The sequence below is a fragment of the Lagenorhynchus albirostris genome, chromosome 1 (assembly GCF_949774975.1).
Source record: "Lagenorhynchus albirostris chromosome 1, mLagAlb1.1, whole genome shotgun sequence".
Classification (NCBI taxonomy): Eukaryota; Metazoa; Chordata; class Mammalia; order Artiodactyla; family Delphinidae; genus Lagenorhynchus; species Lagenorhynchus albirostris.
Window position 1 is genome coordinate 85,991,206 of NC_083095.1, and position 27,747 is coordinate 86,018,952.

General features: G+C 37.7%; 2 protein-coding genes across 10 annotated transcripts in view; one reads left to right on the forward strand and one right to left on the reverse strand.

Annotated features, from left to right (window-relative positions):
* The window catches only part of SNAP23 (synaptosome associated protein 23), a 35,364-nt gene extending 16,340 nt beyond the window's left edge, over nucleotides 1-19,024 (forward strand). For all 4 annotated transcript variants that reach the window (XM_060148406.1, XM_060148432.1, XM_060148420.1 and 1 more), the window contains exons 2-8: nucleotides 4,067-4,168; nucleotides 4,744-4,785; nucleotides 5,201-5,249; nucleotides 5,999-6,116; nucleotides 15,091-15,249; nucleotides 16,329-16,473; nucleotides 17,680-19,024. In XM_060148406.1, coding sequence (XP_060004389.1) covers nucleotides 4,112-4,168; nucleotides 4,744-4,785; nucleotides 5,201-5,249; nucleotides 5,999-6,116; nucleotides 15,091-15,249; nucleotides 16,329-16,473; nucleotides 17,680-17,745 — 636 coding nt within the window. In that variant the 5' untranslated portion in view covers nucleotides 4,067-4,111 and the 3' untranslated portion in view covers nucleotides 17,746-19,024. The remainder of the gene's footprint in view (nucleotides 1-4,066; nucleotides 4,169-4,743; nucleotides 4,786-5,200; nucleotides 5,250-5,998; nucleotides 6,117-15,090; nucleotides 15,250-16,328; nucleotides 16,474-17,679) is intronic.
* LRRC57 (leucine rich repeat containing 57) lies at nucleotides 176-27,716 on the reverse strand. 6 transcript variants are annotated; one of them, XR_009540350.1, is made up of 8 exons: nucleotides 27,289-27,394; nucleotides 27,045-27,183; nucleotides 26,108-26,376; nucleotides 23,614-23,799; nucleotides 22,800-22,962; nucleotides 17,208-17,339; nucleotides 7,265-8,090; nucleotides 176-473 (listed from the first exon to the last, which is right to left on the reverse strand). XR_009540350.1 is itself a non-coding variant. In XM_060148316.1 (5 exons), exons 1-5 carry the CDS (start codon nucleotides 27,370-27,372, stop codon nucleotides 22,921-22,923), a joined length of 720 nt encoding a protein of 239 aa, XP_060004299.1. In that variant the 5' UTR covers nucleotides 27,373-27,394; the 3' UTR covers nucleotides 21,923-22,920. The 6 variants fall into 6 exon arrangements, 1 of the variants encoding a protein (XP_060004299.1); XR_009540361.1 differs by lacking the exon at nucleotides 176-473 and adding an exon at nucleotides 27,636-27,716 and having other exon boundaries at nucleotides 7,145-8,090; XR_009540358.1 differs by lacking the exon at nucleotides 176-473 and adding an exon at nucleotides 27,485-27,714 and having other exon boundaries at nucleotides 7,145-8,090.
* Between the last annotated feature and the right edge of the window lie 31 nt (nucleotides 27,717-27,747).

Below are 27,747 nucleotides of genomic sequence, written 5' to 3' on the forward strand. Positions count from 1 at the left end.
AAATATGCCAAAGAGAATTGCACATTTTATCAAACTGTTAAAGAGTACAGTAATAACTATGAGTGTAACTCATAGAGCAACTTACATTGTGATTAACTATGTTTTAAGAGAAGGAATAGGCAGGAAACTAATGGTAGAATATTTTAATGCAAAATCCTTGCCTTCCAGTATAAACTGAGTTAATACTTTATAAAATCATTCTTATATTGGTCTTTTCAGGAATCAGTGATTTAAAGTGCTATTTCTTCATTACTTCCTGAGTATCCCTCCATTTTTATCAATGAAGACATGTGGATCTCCTGTTGATTAAGTTCTGAGTGCTTTTTACTTTGTATTCCTTCTTCCCAGTAGTATTATTTTCATTTTCTAAATTAATGTAGATATTTTTCAGGTTCTAAATTATTATAAAACAGATGAAAGCCATGATTACTCTGGTCTTTCTAGTTCTTCCTTCAGTTTAACCATCTTTGAGTCTGTGGAAGAGATAAGATTTCATGGTATTACTATAGAAAGTATCTGAAATTTTGAAATGAGCCATCAGGTAGAGTGCTTAGCCTATATTCTTATATTCAACAGTTCTCATATCTTATTAAGGGGTGGTACATCCAACAGTAAGACTATTTACCAGACCATGAGCTAGCCTTGGTTTCAGAGTTGATCCAGCCTTGAATAATAAATCTGCTCTTTACTCAGTCACCTTGGGCAAATTACTTACTTAAACTGAGCCTTAGTTTCCCCACCTATAAAGTGGTATAACAGACATAATGACATATATGAATAACTTAGATGGTTATATGATACATAGTACATGCTCAGTGAGCATTTCTTCCTCCCCTCTCCCCCCAAGGTTTATAATAGAAAGGAAATTAAGAAAGATAACTAGGAGTCTGCTAGTAAGCCCAAATGAACCGTAGTAAGGGAAGTAGGGTGTAAAGGCAATGAGAAAAATCTTACATTTTCATCTCAAAGGCGCACATGTAGCGTAAGTTCCCAGGAGCATTGGGAAAATGACACAGATATTTAATCTATTGGGTTATACCTAAGAAAAGTAAGTTTAATGGGATCTTTGTGTCAAGTGATGTTTCATTTTTCCTTCCCCGCCCCTTCTCTAATTCTCTTTACTCTACCATTCTGGATAGCCTTTCCTGACTGCATGAGAAAAACTTCTGGAGATAATAAATACGAGTAAAGCTATATAGCTAGTTCTAGCTTGCACCCTGCCTGACACTTCTGAGCAGTTTAGTAAAGGCTAAAAGAGCCTAGGGAGTATTATTCTTTGTCTCTCTTTGGCCTTCCCCTTACAATTCTGCTTTGTCTCACTTACTCCCATTTACTATAATAATGTGCTCAACATCCTCAAAAATCCAGAGTAGAGAAGTCTTAGGCAGCTCTGTCCTGATATCAGCATGCCAAACATGTGAGAACTTTACAGAAGTCTGTTTCTTGTTTGTGTGTCATCTGCTTAGGGAGGGAAAAAAAGAAGTACTAGGCAGCACTTTGAGTTCACTTAAAAGGTGTGTCCTAAAACATGGCACCACTGCTATGCCAGGAGTGACTCTTCACATCTGCTTCCCAGCTATATCTGCCTTTTTTTTTTTAATCTGCCTTTTTGATAATTAAAGGCAAGGACTCTTGGAATCTTTAAGTTTGACAGAGGTCAGTTTTACATTCAAGCCTCTCTTTGAACCTACATGGAGTTTTGCTCATATTTACTAGGAGAATAACAAATACTGACTTGTAATTGGCAAGAATCACTTCTAGGAGTAGAATTACAAAATTATACAGTTTGAGAGATCTGAGCTTCCTTACTCCCAAAACATCTTCCTACCCATAGTATACTATATCGGAAAACCTAATCGGGATGTCATTTCCAGATACTAACTGATTAGTGTGTATTGTTTTTCTTAACACTTTCTGCTCTGTGGGGCATTTAGGAGTTTCACGTGAGGGGATAGATAACTTTGGAGCATACCACCTAGGAAGGACCGGCTTTGAAAGGAACCTTGTGTGGGAAAGCACGAGACTGCCTGGGCAGGCAGATGGGGATATTATAGAAAGGAAAAGCATACAAAAACGGTGGGAGGGTACAAAGCAACTTCCTTTTCTTTTTATAATTACAACTACGAAAGATTGACAGAAGAGAAACTGTAGCATAATCATATGTGTGATTAAAGCTAAAGTCTCATAAACAATTAGGAAGGTAATAAAGCATGTGGTTCCGTTTATGCTTATATCTAATGAATGATCAGTTCTTAATTTAAGAGAGGCCTTTATATCTTGATTATGTATCTTAGTATATGAACCTTTTGGCAGAGCCACAGTCCTACTATGGCATACAAGCTATGAGATTAAATTTGCAACTTTTGGCAATTTAATAATTTTAATAACAGTAGTTTTATGAACATTAATGTCTTTAATCAAGGCTCAAAATCTTAATTAAATCCTGAAATGGTTAGCAATGACAGTAGAATTATAAACAGGGCTCTAAATGTAATGCCTTCCTGTCCTAGGAATGGGATATTGTCGCTTTTTGTTTAGATGGTTCTAATAAAAGTGTTGGTTAGCTACGGATGTGACTAAAAATATCCGTATGTGACCAGCAGGCCATTCTAAATCATACACATGTAATGGCAATTTTTGGTTTGTGGTTCTAGTGTTGATTTGAAGGCTTTGTGCTACTATTACATGTAGCTTTGTTTCTAAGATCCACTTAAATGAGCGTACATCTTGTTTTTCTACTTATTTGTTCATTCAGCACACATTTACTGGGGTACGAACTGTCAGATCCTGTTAGGTGTTAGAGGTACAAAGATATAATAAAATCCTTTCCCTCCAAGTGTTCAGTACTAAGAAGTTAACAAAGTTCCCTGCTCGTCAGTGAGTGTACTCCATGGCAGGATTTCTCAACCTGAGCACTTTGACATTTTGGGCCAGATAATTCTTGTTGTGGGACTGTCCCAAGGAGCATTATAGGAGGTTTAGCAGTATCCCTGGCCTCTACCAACTAGATGCCAGTAACATTACTCCTCCTTACCCCCCCCCAACTCCTGGCAATCAAAAAATTCTCCAGACATTGCCACATGTCCCCTGGGGATAAATCCAGAATGTGAACCACACTTTTATATGTGTCATTGACAAAGGGCTTTGGTAAAATTGGTTTTCAAATTTTTAATAACGAAGCTAGCAAATGTAATAAAAAGAAAACAACCTAGGTAAGTCACACAGTGCTTATTACTCCACATGACTGCTCAAAGAAGAATACTATACAACAGTGTATCGCTGTTAATATTCGAGGGCAGGACTCTTGGAATCTTCACCTATTAAAAGTTTTATGTTTCAGTTTGAATGTCTGTGAGATCACTTCCTGAGTTACTATGAGTTACTAAGTTACTAAGTATAGAAGAATAATTGTACAGTTTCTTAGGGACTTCACTAAAATAACAGACCATACAGTAATTGGAAAGGGAGAGTCTACTCTTAATAAAAACTAGGTCTTTTCTGAGCTCTCTGTATCCTTTTCTTGTTGAGAATGAAAGTATTTCATTTTTTCCAATGAGTAGCCTGGACAACTGGCACATTTTTAGAATGTTTCCTGTGCTTTGCAGGCACAGGACTTTGAATTTGTTACTTTACTAATGGAACAATACCTGCCTTCAACTTCTTCACCTTATTGCTTTTCCATATTCAGACAATGTACCAAGAACATTGTACAACCAGGAATTCATTTTAATAGTTTCTTGAAGCTTGTCTTCTAGTAATGCCTTCCTTCTCAAAGTAGAAGGACCACTTTCCTATTAGAAACAGTGCTTCACTGGAAGTCCTGAAACCTGAGTTTTAGTTTCATCTCTGGTAATAACTAGCATTTAAGCATTTACTTACCATCTCTCAGCCTTAATTTCTTCACCTGAAATATAGATAGATAGGTAGTAGATAGACAGACAGACAGACAGATAAATAGATAGGGATAAAGATAGGCTATTTTACTGTGTTCTCCAAGTATCCTAAATTCCATAAATATACACTCTTTGCTCAAACAAACTTGTTTTTTGTGTCCTTATTCTTACAGAATATCCACATTTCAGTTTCTCCACCTATCAAGTTTTAATTCATCATGGATAATCTGTCAGCAGAAGAAATTCAGCTGAGGGCTAACCAGGTTACTGATGAGGTAAAGGTTTTACTTGGAATAAGTAATAATTCTCTTTCAGTTTTTACAGTGGAAGGATGAGAGGACCTTCTTAGAAGACCATTTTGGCTTCTTCCTAGTCTCTTTATATCAAAGAATGCATTTGCTCTAGAGCGCCATTACTAGCTCCTTATTTTTTCAACTCATCAAAAAGCTTAAATAAGTGAAAACAATTTGTATGTTTTTTTTGTTTTTTTTTTAGTCATTACTGAACAGTTACTTACAACAAAGATATTCTAGATTTGAGGAATTCTGACATTTAATTTTAACAGAATTTTCTAATATCTGTGTAATATACCTAGATTTCTGCTTACATTAAATTTTTTATAAATCCCATTAACTTCACCTTCCAAATTTTCTCTTAAGGACCATCTGGTAGGAAGAAAGTAACCAAAATTATAGTAATAAGCTTTCTTTTTTTGTTTTAAAGGGAGAGGTGGGTGGGCTGGCAATCTTTAAAAATAGAGTAGCATTATGAATATGGCCTGTGTTCAAATTTTGGGCGGGGGGGGGAGGGGAATTGTTGTAGAATGCTGAAACTCTGTGTTTTTTCCTAGTCTCTGGAAAGTACAAGGAGAATCCTGGGTTTAGCCATTGAGGTAAGAAGGTGTTTAATCATCAAGTTAAGTATAGTAACTGTATAGAAGGGATTCTGATAGCACAGGCTGGAATTACTGTTAAGAATCAGAAGGGTATTGTATCAATAAGCTTTATTATTTGAAACCAGCAATTGCTGAAATTGTCAAACCATGCAGTAATGGGCCTTTTTGTTTTTCTAATTGATAGTATTGGAATATGACAAGGAAGACAATTCACCATGAGTCTGCGACTTATTTTGGGGGGTTAATATGTTAAAGTGTGTTGGTTTGGGGAGATTAGTTTCCTCTGTAGCTCTAGTCCTCTGAGAAACTTAAGTTTCTAATGATTCTCTCTTGCTGTTTTTCAGACTTTGTAGGTTCTGTTTCTGTTTTGTTTTTATTTTGCTGTGCTCTCAGCGTTTTTCCCTTCTTTTAGTCTCAGGATGCAGGAATCAAGACTATCACTACGCTGGATGAACAAGGGGGTGAGTTGCAGTCATTGGCAGAAATTCTTGATTTGATTTAGGATGCCAGAAAGCCTTTTCAAATCAGCCGTGTATAAAATTAATTAAGCCTTTGGGAGTACCTTCCCTTTGTAAGATAAGAGTGACATTTTACTTCTTTTCTGCTGATTTGAATTATATCATTTTTGTTGCCTATTTGAGGTGGGGGCCAAAATACCCCATTGTATACCAAGTATTTATTATGTAGCAGGGCTTATTGTGTGTATTGGTCGTACATGAACTAGACATTATGATATTTTTGCATCATTTTCAGAAATCAAGTTAAGTCCTTAAATAGGTCAGATTCAGGCAGGCTTGGAAACATTCTGTTTGATTTGGCCCTGAGCAATCTGGTCTAGTTTTTATTAATCTTATGACAGCCTTCAGGTTTTGAGCCTATCTAATAATAGAAATGTGGGGGATCTGGTCTAGTCACAGTACACTTAATTTGGTTGCAGAAGTGATGTCTAAACCAATCCTCACATGCTCCTATTATACAAATTTCTTTAGAACAAATCTTTCCACAGTGAGAGGCCAGGTGCCCCAGGATCAGTATGTGAAAGACTATTTTCATTCTGGACAGTCTGTAATACCATCTGGCCCTGATACAGTCACTGTGATGGGTTATTGGTGGATTCAAGGTTAAAGTTTTTGCTGTTCCATCATAATGGCGTTTTCTGGTTGGCACCGTGAATGTAACACAAAATGTAACTTCCACAACTTATTCTTAGAACAACTAAAACGTGTAGAAGAAGGCATGGACCAAATAAACAAAGACATGAGAGAAGCAGAGAAGACTTTAACAGAACTAAACAAGTGCTGTGGCCTTTGTGTATGCCCCTGTAATAGGTGAGTTGATAAATCAAGACCTTTTTCAAATAAATCTAAAGTGAGAGCACACCCCTCCCCACCTCCCAATAAGTATGACAGGGCCTAAATAAGGAACTTTGTTAGATCAAGTGAAGCTGTTTCTCCTTCAGTCAGATCAAACTTTTTGTATAAATGGGCATGTTCACTGCAAACCATCGCTTAAATTTGATCAATCTTTCGATCAAGTCCCAATTTCATTTTTTAATAATACAAGAAAAGGTTAGGAAATATACATCGGGGTAATACAGAGCAGGATAGAATTAGTGTCTTTTCCCTTCAAATAAGGAGAATTAACAAAATATATGTTCTGTGGTAGGTACATGAGGGATGGTCAAAGGAATAAAGGACTTGGATCCTGGCTTCAAAGGACTTACCAGGTGGTTGGCTATATGAGAGAGAATAGCAAAAAGTAAGAACTATATAAATCTAGGGCTAGATCATGTGATATCAACTGAGGCTAAAGGCATAGAACTGATAAAGGTTGGTTTGGAGACCATCTTATAGGAGAGATAGGACTTGAGTTGGGCTCTGAATGACTAGAAAGATCTGGATGTACATGAAAGAAGTGGGAAGACATTTCCTGTGGAAGATTTAATTTAAATAAAGATTACAGAGGAGCTTGACTTAACTGTACTACATGATTCACATAGATGAGAAGTGGAAAATAATACATAAGTAGGCAATAGAGGAACTTTGAATGCCAGCCTAAGGGGTTGATTGATTGGAGTGGAGTATATAACTGCACACCAAGAAACTAGTTAGGAACCTTTTGTAAACTAGGCCTGTGGGGTATAACTTTATCATCAAGATTAGAGAGAAAAATGTAAGTCAAAAAACTTCACGTTAAATCAACTGATTATATATCAAACATGAAGAAGGAAACATTAAAGAAGACTCTGAAGATTTGAGGCCTCTAGTAAACTAGGAGATGAAAAGTCTTCAAATTATTTGTGTATAGTGTATGAGATTATACTTGACAGAAAGGAATTCATTCTTTTTAGTGACTTTATTATTAACATTTAAATTCTCTACTTAATCTTGGATAATACAAACTCCATGGTGTTGACAAAAGTACATGTATTCAGACAAAGATGAGGAGTCATTAACAAAGCAACTTTGAACTTTACCTTTGGCTGAAATGACGTTGTCTGGAGATTGAGTGACTATCCTTTCTGCTGAGAGTATTCATTTTTAAAGAGCTTTGTAAGCATTACTGCTTCCATCCAGTTGTCTCAGCTGGTGTGGTAAACCAAAAATGAGATACGAAGGTTTACAGACTCTCAGCATTTGTTTACTCCTCAAAGGAGTTAGGAATGGAGGAGGTTTTGCTCTGTCATGCTTTCAGATAAGTGTTTCATGTGACAGCATTCTCTGTGCCATTTCTACTGGAGAAAATAGAGTTAAATTACTTGTTGGTCAACTTTAGTGTTTCTTTTGGGCATAAGAAGCTAAGAAAGACAAGTCTGTTGACCTGTTTAGACCTTGGTTGACTCTCCAAAAGTGCATATTTTAATAACTATGACCTGCGAATCAGGGTTTAGCAGATTACTTTCAGCAAACAAGTTAGAAATGCACAGATTTTTTTTAATCTAAACTCTTTTTTTAACTATGTTTTGTAAACTTACTTTTCTCCTATGTTCTATGTACCCTCTTGGAAGAGTTCAGGGGAAAAAGTAAATGAACTTCATTGAGATACATATTAAGAGAAGAGCAAGGAAGAGGAAGTCCTCCCTAGAACCTAGAGCAAATTATCTCTGATGAGTAGGAAGAGCAGGGAATAAGGTGGTCTGATATCATAAAAAGTGGGAAATGGAGCTACATAAGTATTAATTTTATTTTTCTTTGTGTACCCAGACAAGCATAGGCAGGATTTTCTTGGACAGTCTGAGAGAGAAGGTAGAGATGGTCCTGAAGCAGTCCGTCGTCAGCCTCTAACCTCAGCAGAGCCCTTTCCTAGTGGGTCAAGAGAAGAAAGCACTTCTTAACAGTTGGAATCAAGGGGCTCCTATAACAGAACACTTATTCTCTGAAGAGGAGAGAGTAGTGTTTCACTTTAAATATTCCGATTTTAATTGCCTCCCTTCCATCCATCTCTCCTTTACACCATTGAGTCCTTGCCCTCTATGGTATCTCTTGTCCTCAGCTTTATCTATGTTTACTCCTGCCAGGGGCGTGATCTTTCTAAGCTTAATCTGCTAATCTGTGTTTCAGTTAGGCTTATCATATAAATAGCCATAACATGAGCTTCTCAAAGGCAGAGACGGTATCTTAGTCTTCTGTATAAAGCTAGTACTAATTCTGGTACTAGTAATAACAACTCAGGTCTACAGTCTCCTATCTGCCATTTAGAAATCTAAAAAACTCTGAGAGCCAAAGGTTTGTTTTTTTCGGAATGTAGTGCCACAACTTATTAATTAGGCTATGAGATGTAACCTGAACTGAAGCTATTTAATAGTCTTTATTGCACTTAGCATAAATGTTCATCTGTTTCACTGCAGAAATATTGATGTATGTGATTGTGTGGTACTGCTCAAAATGTCTCACATCCAAAGGTTTGCATGAGAGTTGTGAGCCTGTATATTAATTTAGGCTCTTACTATCCTGAGCACTTTAAATTTAATCCTTACAATACCCTTAATATGAGATAGTTCCTCTTATTATCACCATTTTACATATGGGGAAACAGAGGCATAAGGAGGCTACACCAACAAGTGGAAGAGCTGAGATTCAAAACCAGGCAGAGCCCTAGTTTTTAACTGTATGCTACATTGCTTGACTGGCAAGAAGAGAATGAACCTTTTTGTTGTTGCTTTTGTTAGATGTATTACTATATAGAAAATGTCTTGAGTAGATTTGTTCTTTGAGATTTCTTTTTTTAGTAGTATTCATTAAAGCCATATCAGCAGATCTTTTTCTAATAAGACATGGAAATAGCTTCACTTAACAGAACCCTATATTAGAAGTGAATTTTAATTTTAGCTAATTCTTTTTAAAGGACTACTAGAATTTGAAAACAGACTACCAGGATTAAACTTTAAAATTGTGAATAAATGTCATTCTTTTAGCTTGCTACTATTTGAATCCTAAAAGCAAAATAGAACAGATCCTTATTAAAAATCCTATATCTTTGTCAGTAAGTTTGGGGTTTTTTTGTTTTGTTTTGTTTTGTTGTTTTGGCCGCGTCACACTGCTTGCGGGATCTTAGTTCCCTACCAGAGATCGAACCCAGGCCCCTGGCAGTGAAAGCACCCAAATCCTAACCACTGGACCTCAAGGGAAGTCCCTTTGTCAGTAACTTTGATAAGTTGTAATTCTAATTAACAAGTTTAAAAAGAGGCAGGTTTAAAATGGGAAGTCTCAGAACAGTAAACTGCCTGATGTCCCACTTTAACCATTGTCAGACAAAGTATTTCTCTGTCTTAACCTGCCTCTCTTCATTCTGTGCTTAAAATGTCAAACATATTGGCACATAGTTTGAAGATAGGTTGGTATTTCTGGACCACTTACTAGAGAAGTTGAAAATTGGTACTACAGGTTTTATACTATTGAATCTTATGTCATATTAAAATGTAAATATTCAACTCTGATTAGTTAAAATAAATATTGAATTACTGTATTTTAGTCAACATTTGAGTTCTTCCTCCATCCTACTCACTGGAGATACAAAGTATTTGCCTTCTCTTCATGTTAATTTTCATAATTTTAGGACAGAATATCATCATTCAGACATTCTTAGGAAAAACGAAGTATGCTCTGGTTTAAATAGTTTTCATGTTTTTCTTTTTATCTAGATTCTCAGATGTTGGTTGTTTCTATGAAACCTGGCAGGAATTTAAATGCATTATGCTTTGAAAACTAAACCTGTTTCTGTTCTGTTTGATTGGCATTCACTGTTTTCTGCATTTCATTCTCTCACCTAATCTCTTCCTTTCTAATATGCTTACTAAAAATGAAGATTTAACATCAGAAGCTGAGCTCAGTAACTGATCAAAGGGAACTTTAAGATGCAGTCTTGTGGCGCAATTTGGGCTGTTAACCTGCTATCTAAAGGTGATGCTTCAAATGGCTTTTCTGTGCATGTGCATGGATTTTGTGAATGGTAGAGACTCTTAAAAGCTGTGCTGTGGTGTGTAATGTAAAGTGAATTTGTTCTTGATGAGTGCTGTCTGCCAGAAGATGGATTGACGAAAGGATCTTAATTTATAATACCACCCTTTGACTAATGGCTCTGATACTAAGTTTTTGCTAAAAAACACTTAAGATTATAAAAGTAAAAACACCCCTAAAGTTTCCTAAGAAGTTTTAAATAGGTTGATCTTTGTAGAGAATTGCTGCATTCTAGTTCTGATCAAAGGCAAGGGAATTCAGGCTAAATACATAGGCTTTGATTTCAGCTTCCTTTCTTCTGTTAAGTTTTCCTACTCCTTTCTGGTTCCAGAATCAATATTTCTTCTCTTGAAGTATTGCTTCTAATGATTTTGGATTCCCCATGATTTAGGCCACTACCAAATTGAGGAATTAACTGCCAATGTAAGTCATCTTAAATGCCATTTGGAACAAGGTGGGATATAAATTTAAAATGTTGCCATATCTAGTTATCTCCTTTTTTTAAATAAGGGTTTACCCTCTTTGTATATATTATCATCTGTTCCATAATACCTATTATGTCACGTGTTAGCTTGCTGTGGTTTCGTACTGAACTAATGCAGAGCTGACTAATCTTAATTTTTTTATGGAAGTTAACCCTTTCGTCAGCCTACTGTTTATTATAATGTTTGACTCCTAAATTTTGGATCTTTATGGGGACTATGAATACCATGGTTAAATGTTAGAAAATTGTTTGATTTCTACCCTTTGTTTCTTGCCCTTCTTTTTCTTCTTTCCTATAACCTGATCACCTCTCTCCCCGCCCTCCGCCCCCCAGCTTGGGCTTTCTTTTTGCTGTTTTATTCAGTTAGTACTAATGTTGACAACCAAAACTCAAAAAAGAAATTGTTAAAGTTACTGTGTTCATATCCTGATACTTGTTTTCTATATTTATAGCAGCTTCTTAAGGGATATTTCAAATTCTTATTTCAAACATGCCATTTTTGAATGTGATATTTATCTGAAAAAATGTAGTAGTTAAAGATTATTAAACTCTTCAAAACTGACAGTCAGGGGTAAATCTAACTTTCTAGATGGAGTTCTTAATTGCATTAAAATCTACCACAAATTTGCTTAAGCATTTTATTATGAAATCTAATTTCTTCCCAGAGGGGCTGTTAATTTTGTTATGCAGAAGAGTTCTGTTGCAAATCAGAACCATTTCTTTCTTACTGTAGACCAGAAACAACCCTGGCCTAGATGTCTTTTTATATAGCTATATTCCAACTATATTCGGCTGCTTGTAGATCTCAAAGCTAGGGAATGTTAATGGGCTATAAGAATAAACATGCCAATTGGTAATCTGTGCAATTAAAGACATGAACTTTTAACTAAGGATCAGGTTGAGTTGAAACCAAAGAACAAAAATATTTGTCTGGGCTTCCCTGGTGGCGCAGTGGTTGAGAGTCCGCCTGCCGATGCAGGGGACACGGGTTCGTGCCCCAGTCCAGGAAGATCCCACATGCCATGGAGCGGCTGGGCCCGTGAGCCATGGCCGCTGAGCCTGCGCGTCCGGAGCCTGTGCTCCGCAACGGGAGAGGCCACAGCAGTGAGAGGCCCGCATACTGAAAAAAAAAAAATTGTCTAATGCTTTGCAGAACAATTTTACATCTATTATCAACAGCCCTGTGACTTATTAAGTACTGTTATCATCTTAGTTTTACATATAAGGAAAAGATGCTCAGAGATGGAAGTTTGCATAAGGTTCTGTAGCTACTGAATGACAGGTCTAGGATTGGGATTCAAGTCAATTTACTCTAAATCTTGTGGCTTAAAAAAAAAACCTTGTGTATACGTTCACTTCCTCCAGATTAATTCCTCAGTGTCCCAATATATAGTAATACTAAGGTGTACTACCATAGTAATCTAAAATATTCCTTCTACAACAGATTGGAAGTCTCTTAGAACAGTGTTTCTCTTCCTGGTTGGGCAGCTACATGATCTATTGAATTTAAATAAAATCATAGTTACAACAGAAGATTCCCAGGCTCCATCAGACAAAAATTGAAGTAGAATTTTCAGAATGTAGCCTGAAATACACATCTGTGTATTCAGAATCATCCAGGTCACTTTGGTGCTCAGTCAAGTTTAGGAAATACTACCTTTTAAAGTACTTAAGACCCTTTGAAGGAAGACAAATTAGATTAAAACCATTGTTGTTTTTATTAGATACTCAGCTGTCTGACAATGCCCTTAAAAACAGGTGTCTTTAAGGGTTTTACAACTCAGTGGGAGAAGCTCCAGGGTAACAGCATGTGGCAGGACCTTGAGCAAGCAGAAGGCATTATTACCTGGAGTAGAGGTGCTGAAAGAGACATGGAACTATCACAAGGATGAAGATATGAAATCAACAGCATATAAAAATCACTGCTTTATAAACATGCAGAGCATGTCAAAACTGCATGAAAAAGTAGTGCAGAGATTTTTTCCCCAATCCATTTGAAAATAAATGTGACAATTCAAGTCAGCTTTTTGTACCTTTTCCCCTTGATATTGGAAGAACATCAAAGATCCAGTCCTCTTAAAGGGAGAAGGGTTTGATAACCAGTCTGATTCTTTATTTATAAACTATGCTTTAATTGAACCTCATTCACAATATCATGTTAAAACAATTCGTTTGCATCTTATGCCCCTTATATCTAATTGAAGGAAGAATTCTCAGAAGTTGAAGGAATTTCAAATATTATTTCTTAAGGTTGAGGAGGTTGGAGCATGTGTATATCCCTTACTAGACCAAGAGCCCACAAGTCTGTCCCAACCCAGTGCTTCTGTGCTAAGACTCTCAGAAGCACAGTGTCTTATTATTTAGTGACATTAGAATTCCAGCCTTCAATCTTTGACCTGTTTTACAGTCTAACATCCTGATAAAAGCCTCACTTATATTACTTCTATTAATATTTCTGGTTAACTTTCTGATAAACTTATATGTTGTTTATTTTGCTTGGTTGCTATTACTCGGCTTCAGAATTTTGCCTGAGACCCATCTTATTAACAAAGAATACACGTAAATGGGTTTTTTACTAAACAGAAATTATTTATAAATATTCATTTAAATAATGTGTATATCAGGGACTTCCCTGGTGGTCCAGTGGTAAAGAATCTGCCTTCCAATGCAGGGGATGCAGGTTCGATCCCTGGTCAGGGAACTAAGATCCCACATGCCACGGGGCAATTAAGTGCACATCACAACTACTGAGCTCGTGTGCCTCAACTAGAGAACCCGCGTGCTACAAACTACAGAGCCCACACACTCTGGAACCTGAGCGCCACAACTACAGAGCCCACGTGCCCTGGAGCCTGCGCTCCACAACTAGAGAAGAGAAAACCTGCACGCCACAACTAGAGAGAAGCCCGCGCATTGCAAGGAAAGCTCCCGCATGCCTCAACGAAGACCCTGTGTGTCGCAACTAAGACCCGATGCAACCAAAAAAAAAAAAGTAGTACTAAATAATGTGTATCCCACCTTGTTCCAGGAAGGATTTAACATGGCTTATTAATAACTAAATAGATTGATTTATTAAACATATAGTACCCTTTCTGTGGCATTGATGATTAAGGTCTAAGATCCAATTCTAGGTTTGCCAAACATGAATCCTCACAGGATCCTATTAAGAAAGGAGCCACTGCTTTCCTAAAATCTCTCCTTTGCTTTTGCGATTTCAAAACTTCCCCATTAATGTATCATGTGGAATAAATCAGAAACCAATGTTATAGCCATATACTACTTTGTTTTTGTTTATAGAAAAGCAAAAACTAAAATTGTGTGAGTGGAAACTTTACCTAGCCAAATAATCAGTAAGAAAAAGTTTTATTTGTGTTTTTTGTAATAGCCACTTAAAAGTCATTTTACTAGGTTCTTTTTCTTGCCATTTATACCAGTTCAAATAGTAAATCCCACGGTAAAATTCTGGCTTTGGCTGATTTTTAGCTATGTCAGTTAATCTAAACATATGCTTCTATTTTTAAGAGGCTTGGATTTAGGATCATTTTTTTTTTTTTAAGGTGGAACAGTAAACTCTTAAATGAAAAAGTCCTAAACCAAAGGATTTGTAACTGGTACCATTGTAGCCAAAGAACTCATTCATTGCCTTTCCTTCATAATGTTTGTTTCTTAAGAAACCTTTCTTAAAAAAATTTTTTTTATAATAACTTTTTTAAAATTTTATTTTTTTATACAGCAAGTTCTTATTAGTTATCCATTTTATACATATTAGAGTATATATGTCAATCCCAATCTCCCAATTCATCACATCACCATCCCCACCCAAAGAAACCTTTTTAAAAAAATTTAATGCACAATTCTAACTTTAAAAAACAGATCAGCTGAAACTACTACAGTTTAAGTAAGTGAGCAACTGAGGTCTAAGTACTGCCCACTCAGCCTTCTTTCTCTTCCATCCCTCATCAACATCTGAGATGCTTCCAAGGAAACATTAAGGCATCCCAGAGCACCTTTCCTAAGGAATTTTTTTCCTAGTGTCCATTAACCTCTTTTCTGGAGAGTGTCAGAGGCTAGGAGAACCTGAAAAATCAAATAATTACATTTTGGTACTTGCTAACTGCTCAGTGAAGATTTGGTGGAAGTAGTTTAACCTTTAAAAAAATGTTTTTAATGTCAGTGGGCTTACACAGTTCATCTTTTTCAATGCCAGATTGTGATGGAGCATAGTGTAGATAATCTAGATCTAGCTGCATGTAGCTTTTATTCTAAGGGTGCTAGGGCATCCCTAAGGTAACAAGCACTAATAATGTCATTTCTCCCTCTCCTGCTTTTTGGTATCTCTCTACACTCCTGACTCTTATATAGGACAAAGAACTTTGAGTCTAGTAAAGTCTATAAGGCAACATGGAGAGATGGTGGAGACAACTCTCCTAGCAATGTAGTATCTAAGCAGCCAGGCCGAGTGACAAATGGTCAGCCTCAGCAAGCAACCACAGGAGCAGCCAGCAGCGGATACATTAAACGGTATGCCAGCTCTTCCCGATATTTTTATTCTTTTCCTAAATGAATGGCTTTCTCTGGAGACTGGGTGTAATTATGCATGAACCCCAACTTATTAATTAGAAATAGCATTTATTCCTTTTTTTTTTTGGATGTTTTTTTAATTTTTTTTTGGCCGCACAGCATGTGGGGGTGTGTGGGATCTTAGTTCCCCGACCAGGGATCGAACCCGTGCCTCCTGCAGTGGAAGCGGGGAGGCTTAACCACTGGACCACCAGCGAAGTCCCTTATTCCATTTTAATATTTGCCTTCTGACAAAATGGTGACTGGGATTGTTGACATTCAAGGATGGATTAACTTTTCTTTGTAAAGTACTTTCCAAATTATTCAAGTAATCATGTTTTACTTCTGTAAATAAGAAGATGTGTTTTAAAATGTATCATCTAGAGTAGGAGTTGACCAAATCCCTATAAGGATATCTGTAAAAGGTCAGATAGTAAATATTTCAGACTTTACAGGCCATAGAGTCTCAGTCATAACTACTCAACTGCTCAACTCTGTTGTAGGGTAAAAGCAGCCATAAACAATATATAAACAAATGAGCATGGCTGTGTTCAAATAAAACCTTATTTATAAATTCAGAAGGCAGGCCAGATTTGGCTTTGGGCCAGGATTTTGCAACCCTTATTTTAGAGCAGTAGTTCTTTAGACCTAAGCATGCATCAGAATCACCTGGGAGGTTTATTAAAACACAGATCGCTGGGGTCCCTTCCAGTCTCTGATTGAGGAGATCTGGAGTGGAGTGTGAGAATTAGCATATTTTCATGTCTAACAAGTTCCCAGGTTATGCTGGGAATTACACTTTGAAAAACCACTATCCTAAAGTTATTTCTTAATCTTAAATGGCTTTAAGATGTTGTGCTCTCTTGGATTAGTCTTTCCATTTTTACTATGGAATGTTTCCCAAGAATGGTAACCTGCATCTGTTGGGTCCAACACTTGCTGAGGTCATTTTGGTTACTTATTTTTATAAAAACTAAATCCAGACTCACTCCATTTCTAATTCACCCCAAAGTACTGAATTAACTATCTTTTTGTGATAGTATAACAAATGATGCCAGGGAAGATGAAATGGAAGAGAACCTGACTCAAGTGGGCAGTATCCTAGGAAATCTAAAAAACATGGCCCTGGATATAGGCAATGAGATTGATGCTCAAAATCGACAAATAGAACGGATCACAGAAAAGGTAAGAGCTTTTTAGTGCCACGGGAAAATGAGACATCCGGTATAGTGTTTAGTAATAGACATCTGTGCTAGATGCTCTGGGGGAGAGCAATAGGGATAAGATCCTGTCCTCACAGGCCTTGCAGTTTTGATGAGTTCTAACACATTGAAAAACAATAGTTGAGTCCTCCTGTCTCTTACTCAACTGGTTCATTTTGAAACCAAGACGTTGGGACGAAGTGGTTTTATTTAAAATTTCACACATGAAGCTCACAATCTCCTCTAACCTTTCTGTGAGCTGTCGGGGGTTTTTTTTTTTGTTTTTTTGTTTTTCCCCTGAAAGAGCGAGTTAGCTTTTGGAATTTTATTTTGTTAACTAATAACAAATTAGTAAGTTCCTGAATCTTCATCTCATGAGTCAGTAGGTAAAAATGAGTTCTGCAGAATGGTTCTCATGGGGTGGACACACAAAAACAAGAGTAACAAAAAAGTGTGGTTGCTATTTTTTACTTCATATGATATAAAATATACTGAAATTGTGTTCTGCGTTTGGTTGTGTCACATCTAAAAGCTGTTCTTATTTATTGTTACTTCATTAAAATCTCAGTATACTTTAAAGGTTGGGGTAAGTTTTTCAGCTTGGCTTTCTGTTGAATCACTTATGATGGATTTCATTGAGGCAAATAATGGTTCATAAGATGTTTTCAATGCTGTTATGTGGGTTTAGGCTACATATTACCCATCATTTTAACTTACATATTGATATGGATGGTGATACATCTGTTCCACAGATCTTGGGGTAGGTTATTTCAGTCTCTGGGTGAGATCTAGGCTAGCTCCAGATGAGATTCTATGATTCAGTTCAGGGGACTCCCGCAAGGTCCAGATCTATAGCAGAGAAGAGCATTATATTTTCACTGCATCTACATGCCATTGATTATAAGATGCATCCTAGTTTCAGACATGTTAAACTATGAAAAAAAATGTTATAGAACTCATGAAATACTGGCAACTTCTTCTGTTATATCTTTGTCATGTTTATACACCCAGGTTTTTCCAAATGAATTTGATATTCTGTCACTTCTTGCCCAAAATGAGTTTTGTAATGTGGCTTGGACTATTTCCTGAATTTTCTCAATGTGTCAGTTACTCTAAGTACATGAAATTTAATGTTTATTAGAGCAGCTTATCTTGTGAAGTAATGCTGGTATATTTTTCTTTTTTCCAGGCTGACACCAACAAAGATCGTATTGACAGTGCCAATGCCAGAGCAAAGAAACTCATTGACAGCTAAAGCTACTGCTGTACTTCTTTATCATTTATTCACTTCCCTAGCTCCTCCTTCAGTCATTACCTTTCCAGAGTTTGAAATTTTGGTTCCACACTCTTCTAATCGGGAGATGATGTGGAAGAAGATCTAGGAGTAACAGCCCCCCTATTCTTTTATTTTCTCTTTTTCCCTTGAGGGTAGACTGTGGCTTAGTTTTCCTTCTAGTACTTTCTTTCTCAGTCCATACTCTTAGGTTGGTTTTCATACATCATATATAATGTTATTTTTCATTCTCTCCATTTACTTAGCAAGTTCTTCTGCTTTGAAACTTTGGAAGCATTGCCAAAGACAGCCATGTCAAAGGCTGGGGGCAGTAGGGGCAGGCACAAGGAGGAGAGGCAAGAGATAAGAGGTTGTTACCTCAGTAAAACCTGCAGACCCTAAAGCCAAAAGTTGCATAACCACAGTGAAGATCTAGTTGGGTTTAATTTCTGTTTAAGTTGCAGTTTTTGCCAGTTTAGGCCAATGCTTGGTTTTGGAGCCTGTATACACAATATTTTTGTTATACATCACAACTTTGCAACCTCTGCTTCAAATAACAGAATGAGTTTTCTTAAAGTGAGCTTAATTTCTGAACTCTTGGTGGTTCATCTATGTATATAGATTCTATGATCCCATTTCATATTGCACCATATAGGAACACATGGTATAAATGAATGGCTTTTTATTTTCATATTATTAATAGTATCATGGTCCCATTACAGGCCTATTAACCTCATAAATTTGTCATTAGTCTTTGAAGAAGAAATATGTAAATATGTATATATATTATGAGAATTTCTCTCTACAGCAGGGCTTAAAATTTTTTGGAAAAGTTTGACAAAGTATATCACGTGAATTCAGATTTACCTCAATGCCAAGAATTGTTTAGACAGGAAAAAAGAAACTTGTTTTGATCTCAGGTAGAAAATAGTTAGATTACTTTGAGTTTTATGTAGCTTTAAACTTTTTTTAAAACTAGAATTTATTCTGTTTAAAAATGATTTAGAAAATTATGTCTTTGGTTTACTTATTGATGATTGCACTATGATTCTCTTAGCTTTTTGGATTCAACTTCCAGAATCACATTTGCTTAGATCCTGAACAGTGTTATAAGAATCTGATTGGTATTTGTCACCTTTATTTAAAAACTAGCTTCTGCACACTTCAAAGCTATTAATGTCGATTGGTTTGACCAATAACCACTGTTTGATCCTTACAATTAAATTTTGTAACTAACTAATGGAACTGTTTTTTCAAATAAGTGATGTGCTTCTGTGAGTACTTTTTGGGGGGTGGAAAGCAATAATTTTGTCAGCTCTTATTTGACAAACTGAATAGAGCAAAGATCCGTAAATCAAAAGGCACTCCAACAAACACCTGACTTTATTAGCACCTTTCCCATTTTCATTGGAAATATAGGACTTTTCATTGCTATGATTTGTCATGAGGTTCATTTTAATCATTACTAGTTGTTTTATTCATTTGAGCTTATAATAGACTAGCGACTGAAAGTGTTTATGAGTGAAAACTGCAACGCACTTACTGGAGGAGATAGAGTTAACATGGGAACTTTCAAAGGCTGAAAAGGAAAATATTTATAGTGAGATTTAATTAGGCCCTCAGTAATAGAAATGCCACATGCCAAAAAGGAGTAGTTTGGCAGGTGGTAGTAAATGTGTGTGTATAATAAGAAGGTATAAAACACTGGGGGCTGTTCTATACTTAAATATCCTTCCTAAAAGCGTTAAAAAAAATTTTTAACACTATTATGGCTGAAGGAAATAGTTCTAAAGATACCAGTATGCTGTTCCAACAGTATAATTGGTTAGAAGTGTGAGCTAAGGCACCATATTGTCTGGATTTACACTCTAGCTCTGCCACTTGCTGGCTGAGTGACTATAAAACCATTTCTGTGCCTCAGTTTCCTTGTGCGTAAAGTGGGATTAATGATTCCTACCTCATAGAGTTGCTGCGAAGACTTAATGTGGTAATGCATGTAAAGCACTTAGAGCAGTGCCCAGCAAACGTAAGAGCTTATTAAATGATAGCTGCTATTCTCGCTAGAGTGGAGCTCTTTTTGGGTCAAGGATCTCTTCGTGAATTTGATGAAAGACAACACAGCCTATCTCTCCAGAGAAACAGACACACAAACACACACGTGAATCATGCATAAATGGGTCTTGAAAGCCCATCCATGGATCCCAGGTTACATATTTTTTCAAAGCTTCTGCTACCTAGAAAAGAGGAATGAGGACCTAGAACTTAGGCTCATAATACACTAGAAATAGAAGCTGTTGACTTAAAAGTCTTCTCCTGTGACACTGTCTGGAAACTTGTTTCTATTACTTTTGAAAGGTAGTGACTGAGGTGGTTAGCACAAGCTCTGGAGTCTGACCAACTGTGTTCAAGTTTTGGTTCAATCATTTACTAGTTTTGTGACCTTGAGCATAAAACTGACCTATAATTAAGGAGTTAAACATTATTCTCCACTGAACTTAATTTTTTTTTTAACAATAAGCTCCCTCTTCAGGTTTCTGGTCTTATGACAGTGATCTTTATCCCCTATAGTTGTGCCTGTTTTTTTCTTTTTTCACAGTTTTAATTCATCATTTGTTTACCACATTTCAACTCTAGATCTTTTCATGTCATGTATGGATTAGGAATCTCCCCTTAACTTAAATTTCTACTTCCCAGACATCCTATACTAAATTGCTTTTAGAATTAGTTTCTTTAAACGCTATTTTTTAGGTTACTCCCTTACTAAAATCCTAAGTTATCCCAGTTACATTCCTAAGCATACTTATAGTTCTCAGGTTGATATTCAGGTTCCTTATTCTCTACTCATTTGTTTTTCATCCTAATGTAGTGTTTGCTCCAAGCCTTCCATTTCTGTACAACTTGCTAAATTCTATTTTAATGTTTTACAGGTAAAATAAATAGCACCATTTATTGAGCACTTACTCTGTCATAGGCACTATTCTAAATGCTTTTATGTATATTTTCACCAAATCCTCATAACATACATGAGAGGTAGGAGGTGTTTCCCCATATTATGGATGAGAGTAAGTTGCTCAAATTCATAAAGCTAGTAAATGATAGAGTTTGGATTCAAATCAGGATCTTTCTGACTCCAAGGCCCATGTTCTTACTCAGTATACTACACTGACTTCTAACCAAGCTCTAAAAGAAGGTAGGTGATTTAGAATCTCAGTCTCCAGACCTCAAGTCAACCCACTTTATTAGCTCATATTTAAGTCTATATCTTTGGGCATATTACTTTACTTAATCCCTGCCCTCAAGTAGCTCAGTCTAGCAAGAGGCGGATGAATACAGAATGTGAGAAATGCTGCCCTAACAGATGGAGCAGTTAATTCGGCTTAGACTTCTCAGGAAGGGGCTTAGACAGAAAAGGAGCGTGTTAGTAAGAGAGGGCATTCTGACTGAGCAAACAATGTAAAGACAGTTAAAGGAGACAGACGTTGCACTGTGGGTTTAAGGAGCAGAATAACCTGGTAAGACTGGGCAAGTGAATGAGAGTGAAGAGAGGGTATCTGGAAACAAGGCTGGGTCCAAGTTGTGAAAGTTAGCCATCAAAACGGGATTCTCTTAAGGGTAGGGATTTTTAAAACTCCCATTAATAAATGTCTTGGGACATTTAAGTTATTTAATTTATAAGTTCTGCTTTATTAGATAAGTATTGATAAAATAGAGAAATGTTCAGTAGATCAATAAGATTAAGCATTAAACAAAGTTTATAAAAAACAAAACTCAATTGGTAATGTAAACTGGCACCCCCATCCCTCCCCAGTTGAGAAACAGAGAATAACATGGGAAAAAGAGAACCCCTAGACCAGACTTAAGGTCAGAGAGACTTTCCTCATATAAACACTAGGCTCTTGTGATCTCTTGACGTAATGGTTAAACTAGGTTTGTAAAATGAGAACTAACAGTACATGGTAAATGACAGCCCCTTGGCTAAGACAAAACATCAGAAAACAGCAGAGTTGTAGCCTTCTAAACGTTCATGCCAGTAACAGTCTGAAAAAATCTACTTTTATAGCTTCAGTTTCTCTTAATAAGCATGGTTTCCAGTACCACAAAATGTTTATAAGTCACATGAAGGCATTTCAGTACTCTTGCAACCCGAACAAGAACATAAAACATTTCTTATCAGTTCACTTTCAAACAAAGGGCCATTTACAGGTTAAAGTTTCCCTGTCGTCTTACTTTAAAAGATTAACCTTTCTTCCAGCCAGAGTTATTAAAAAATCTTTAGTATATTCTCTCATTCAGAGAATAAATTTGATAAACATAAGTTGTTGTAAAATACTGTAACAGTAGCTTTTTGATAGGTAATTTGATTATTAGAGTTCTAAATACAAAAAGATGACCAGAAATAAGAGACTGTTTCTAACAAAGCTTCAGGAAAATCTTGATTATTAAAACCCTTGTATCTTACAAGTTTTGCATACAGTTTTAGCTCTTCAGAGCCCTCTATCAATAAGGCACCTGCAATAGTAAAAAAAAAAAAAATTGCTACTGCAGCCTTGGGAACACCTCTTAGTGTTGTGTTGTTGCTTCTCTGACAAAGTACACTTTTAATCAAGAGTCATACCTTTATGTACATCCTAAATTCCAAGTATAAACATTGCAATTGAACTAATAGACTGGAGTAAAATCATAAATCCTTAGATTAACCATAGCAGCCTCTCATGAATTATTTGAATTTCATAAAAATGTGAAGTGTCAACACAGGGTGGAATGGCAAATGATTTTCTGAAAGCTCGCACATTGAGACACATGAAATTTCAAGCTGTTGTGTGGAGCTATTCTGGTACCAGGCAGCATCCCCTCACTGTATACATAGCAACTAGCTACTGGGTTTCTCAAAGCCAAACAAATGATGGTTTCAAAGATCAACATTGTCCTTTGCCCTATCCATGACTCAAAATGGAAGAGTCTTCCTGTGTTTGATTCCCTTTAGCTTATTTGAGATGAGCCCTGGAAAGGAAAAAGATCATTGAGTGAAATATAACCTCCTGGAATATCATCTCCTCACTGCAGATATCCTTGACAACAACAGGAGCCTTTCATTCAGCCAGATTGCAACAGTTTCCAAGTCAGTGTCCTGTATGGTTCACATGCTCCTGGAGAACATCATGCAAACTTCTTCTTGGTGGCTGTGAACCTCTCCATGTACTGAAAATCATGAAAGAATACATGTGTTATTTTTCCCTGAGCAAATAACTAACTTATTGGTTATTTGGGATTTTATGATTTTTTTTCCTTTAGTTTTTTTGTTTTTGTTTTTTTCGGTATGCGGGCCTCTCACTGTTGTGGCCTCTCCCGTTGCGGAGCACAGGCTCTGGACGCGCAGGCTCAGCGGCCATGGCTCACGGGCCCAGCCGCTCCGCGGCATGTGGGATCTTCCTGGCCCGGGGCACAAACCCGTGTCCCCTGCATCGGCAGGTGGACTCTCAACCACTGCGCCACCAGGGAAGCCCATCCTTTAGGTTTTTATGGTCCTTCATTTCCTACAAAATCTGCCTATTCTAGATGCAAATTTAAAGCACATGGTTTTGTGGGGTGTTTTTTTTCTTTCCTTTATATCTTAATAGGACACCTATCAAAAGAAAAAGATGCTTTACGATAAGCTGTCTAGAGAAAAATATCATCTTGGCACAATACCATTTGGCTGATTCTCAGAACCCACCTCCAAAATGGAGAACAAATCCTTATTGACAAACGGATTATACATACGTCCCGTACCTAGAAACACTCGTGTGAGTTACTTCACCTTTCTCTTCTCTGGAGCAGTGACTAGAAATTCAGAAGTACACTAATACATACCTTATCATAGCCTTCCAGTTCTCGAAGTTTCTTTATTTCAAAAAGGTTGCCTTCTACAGCAAGCAGACAGATCTGGGAATCACTGAGGATGCTCTGTGGAAGCATACTGAGCTCAAGACAATTCTCCTCCAAACGAAGAACTTTAAGGCGAGGACAGCAAGATATCTTCACTGAGATCTGAGCTATCTATTGAACAATTTATAAAAGGGATAATAGGAAAAAGTATAAGCACTGTAATGATTATTTTTTACTAAATTAAAAAATCTTTACTTGACTATTTGTCCTAGTTCTTTCTTCTACCACCTCCATTTTCTCACTACCCACTCACTCCAGAAGCCTCTTGTGTTATCCAGCTTCTGTTACTACTACACTTTTTTGGGGAAAAAAACAAATCTTTTTTGAAGGTCACCAGTGGCTTTTTGGAAACACATTTTTCTGATAATAAAAGCACTGTTCATTATAGAAAATTTGAGAATCATACGAGGTTAGAGAAAAAAGTTACCTGTAATCCATCACTGTAAACATTTTGGTACAATTACTGCCAATCTTTTACGTGTACATAGATGCCAACCACTTTACTGCCAAAGTCAAGGATTCGTTACCCTCATTCCCTGTTGCATTTGACTGTGCTATCCCTTTCTTGAAACTCCCACTTCTTGTACCTAAGTGCTGTGTTTTTCTTCCTATCTTTTGAATTATTCCTGATTTTGGGCTTCCCTTCTTGTTTGTATGGACATTTTTCAAGCAGCAGTCCCTAATACTTAATATTCAATCTTTCTAAACTTTCTCCTAGAAAGCTCATTCATTCTTTTTTTTTTTCTTTTTTGCGGTACGCAGGCCTCTCACTGTTGTGGCCTCTCCCGTTGCGGAGCACAGGCTCCGGACGCGCAGGCTCAGCGGCCATGGCTCACGGGCCCAGCCGCTCCACGGCATGTGGGATCTTCCCGGACCGGGGCACGAACCTGTGTCCCCTGCATCGGCAGGCGGACTCTCAACCACTGCACCACCAGGGAAGCCCTCATTCATTCTTAAAGTTATCACTTCTTTTAAGCTATCTATCTACATTCATTTCTGCCCACCTCTATTCCACTCCTATGTCTCTGATTTTTAGTAAAACACATTGGATGTTTCACCATCATAACCCACTCAGCATGCCCATTCCCAATAGCACCACTCTTCTTTTAGGCTCTTGAGCTCAATACCAAGCAGTTATCTTTGATTCATTCAGCTCTTCTGCCCTTTAAATGCTCCAAGCCACCTAGTTATATTTACTATGCCTGGTATCATCTCAGACCATCACCTGGGACCTTGTTAAAACTGCAAATTCTCAGACCCTACCCCAGACCTACAAAATCAGAAACAATGAGTGTGGAGCCCAGTGATCTCTTAACCAGCTCTCCGGGTTATTCTGATGCACACTAAGACCTGAGAACCATTGATTTAAGGCAGCATAGGTGAATGTGGAGCAAGTGCTCAATTTGCTTAACAAGTTTTTTCCAATATTTTTCCCCAAATATTCAGAATTTTTTTCCAAAAAGCTCAAGAACATACAAGAATATCCACTTTAAGGAAAAGATAAAGCCAATTTCATCCAAGGCTGACTGAATTTCATCATAACGTAAGGTCAGGACATTCTAGAACAGTTTTGTCCAATAAAACTTATTGCAACTAGTGGAATGTTCTATATCTGTGCTGTCCAATATGGTAGCCACTAGCCACATATGGCTGTATTGAGCCATACTTGAAATATGGCTAGTGCAACCGAGGAACTGAATTTTTAAGTCTAATTTAAATGAATTTTAATGGCCATGTGGCTAGTGGCTACTGTAATGGACTCTGCAGATCTAGAAGCGTAGACACTAGAAAAACTAAAGACTACCCAGTCTCCCTATGATCAGTGTTTCATTATTTGTGCCTTATGTCTAGACCAAAGATTGTTTCTCCAGTCAGATATGTGTTAACCAAAGAGTTTCTGAAGTTACGGAAATAAATTTCAAATACTGCAATTAAAGCTGTCCAACAATCTCCAAAAATCCTACCACTGATGGTTTTTCTGCAAAAGCAGGACACACACTTGACAAAGATGTCAGCAAAAGGACAACTGAATGAACTCTGATGTCCAACTCTGAGAACATATGAGTTTAAGCCTCTTTTCCACTCTATCTTCCTGACATAGCTCCTTGCTAGATGATTAGAGGTATATTTGAGGATGATCTGAAGAACTCAAGGTTTGTGAAACAGAGGTTTAACTTTTGAAATTGCCTCACCATGTTACCCATCCTACCCTCCAAAAAACACCTACACAACAAACACACCCAGTGTCTCAACTAACTTCACGGCACTTTGGGCTTTGAAATTAGTCCAGCCCATAGAATATACCTCTCTTCTAGCCTCTGATACCCCTCTCCATGATTACAGTTTAGAGAACAATTGTTTATTCAGGAGACCGTAAACCCACATACATGCTGTAGAAAAAAACCCTTAAGCTCTAGACCTGGTTCTGGTTGAGGTTGAGTTCGATGACCTGCAGCTCCTGCACTGTGTCAGGTATGCTCCGAATTTGGTTCTTGGAGAGATCCACTACATCCAGGTGCCGTAGGTTACAAAGTTGGGATGGTAGTGCTCTCAGCTGGTTCCCAGAGAGGCTCAGGGTCTTAAGGGCAGATAGTTGCCCAAAAGTAGATGGCAGCTCTCTCAAGTGATTGTTGTTTAGGCTTAGTGTCTCTAGTTTTTTCAGATTGCATAACTCATCAGGAAGGACAGCTGGCAAAGAAAAATTTAAAAACCTGAATCCAATACAGCTGAAAAACACCTTTGATGAAGTTTATAAAAACTATATGGCAGTCTGTTATGCCTCTTGTTAATATACATAGGCATTTCACATGTTGTGCCATTTTTAAGTATAGCATTTTTACCAACATCGTCTTCAGAAGGTGAGGGTGCCATCAAAATTCAGGAAAGCATTATGTGTATAATAGGCTCCTTTTGTGAAGGGGCCACTGCACAATCCCACAGCAATTTTGTGGGATTTGGAAGGCCCTCTCCGTCCCATCCCATCCGCCCTTCCAAATTAGCAGCAAAGTTAGCTCTGCTTACATTACACCCCAAAGATGGTCCCTTTCAAGTCCAAATTAACCTCCTACCAATCATTACACCAGGAGAGGAGGCTTATATATGTAATTACAAGAGATAGAAAGCTTCAAGGACTCTGACATTCTTCTGCATCTTGAGCTCCTGAACAGTTTCATAACAACAAAAATCAGCTTGTAAGAAAAAAAAACACCTTTCTTTTTCTTTTTTAAGATTCTGATACATTTATTTGAAAACCAGTTTAATAACATTATAATCGTACTCCACACTCTATTCCAAGAGAAAAACCACCCTTCTTAACAGCTGATAACTAGCAAAATTCCCAGGCGCAAAAGCCATACTCAGTTTGTTGTTGTTCAAGGACAGGCTCTTCAGCAGAGTGAACTTCCCTATAATCATAGGCGGTAGACTCTCGATCTTGTTGTTGGACAAGTCGATGGTCCTGAGATTGCTTGTCAGCTTCTGCAACTCTGAGGGGAACTGAAGAAAGGGGCTCTCAGCGCGGAGAATCCCTTACCTATTAACTTCACCGCCCGCCGTCCCTCTCCCTTTAAATTCCCTTGGTCGGATCCCTCCCAGTCTCACCTCGGTCAGCCCACGGTCCTTAAGCTGAAAGACACCAGTTTTCTGCGCGGTTTCCACATGAGCGCGGAGGGCACTGTTTCCCATCCTAGCGCCAAAGCTCGGGTCTCTGCGGGAAGGAAGAGCAGCTGTCACCACTCAGCCCTGCACCCAGCCACCCCGTCGGCCTCCCGGCTAGGTCTCAAGCTCCAGCTGTCACCTCCTGCCGATCCCTGGATCTTGGGGGCCAGCTCAAGAGTGGCAAGGAAGAAAGGGAAGAACACCAGGCCCCGCCGCTTTTGCAGCTGTTCCAAGGCTAGACGCCGCTAGGAGCCTACAGAGGATCAGGGATCCCCGAACTCGCCTCCTACCCCTCCGCTCACAGCCGGCTCCGCAGGGGAGGAACCGGGACCCGCGCTCGCCTGGGATGCGCTCCCTAGGCTTCCGCCGGGTCGGAAACGCCCTGTGACGTCATCGAGCCGC

Bases quoted from the DNA above. Each gene is read 5' to 3' on its own strand.
- LRRC57 (XM_060148316.1), bottom strand. From the start codon at position 27,372: ATGGGAAACAGTGCCCTCCGCGCTCATGTGGAAACCGCGCAGAAAACT. The intron at 27,184-27,288 runs GTGAGACTGGGA...CCCTTTCTTCAG, and splicing joins AGGACCGTGGGCTGACCGAG to TTCCCCTCAGAGTTGCAGAA. The intron at 26,377-27,044 runs GTATGGCTTTTG...TTTCTTTGCCAG, and splicing joins CTTGAACAACAACAAACTGA to CTGTCCTTCCTGATGAGTTA.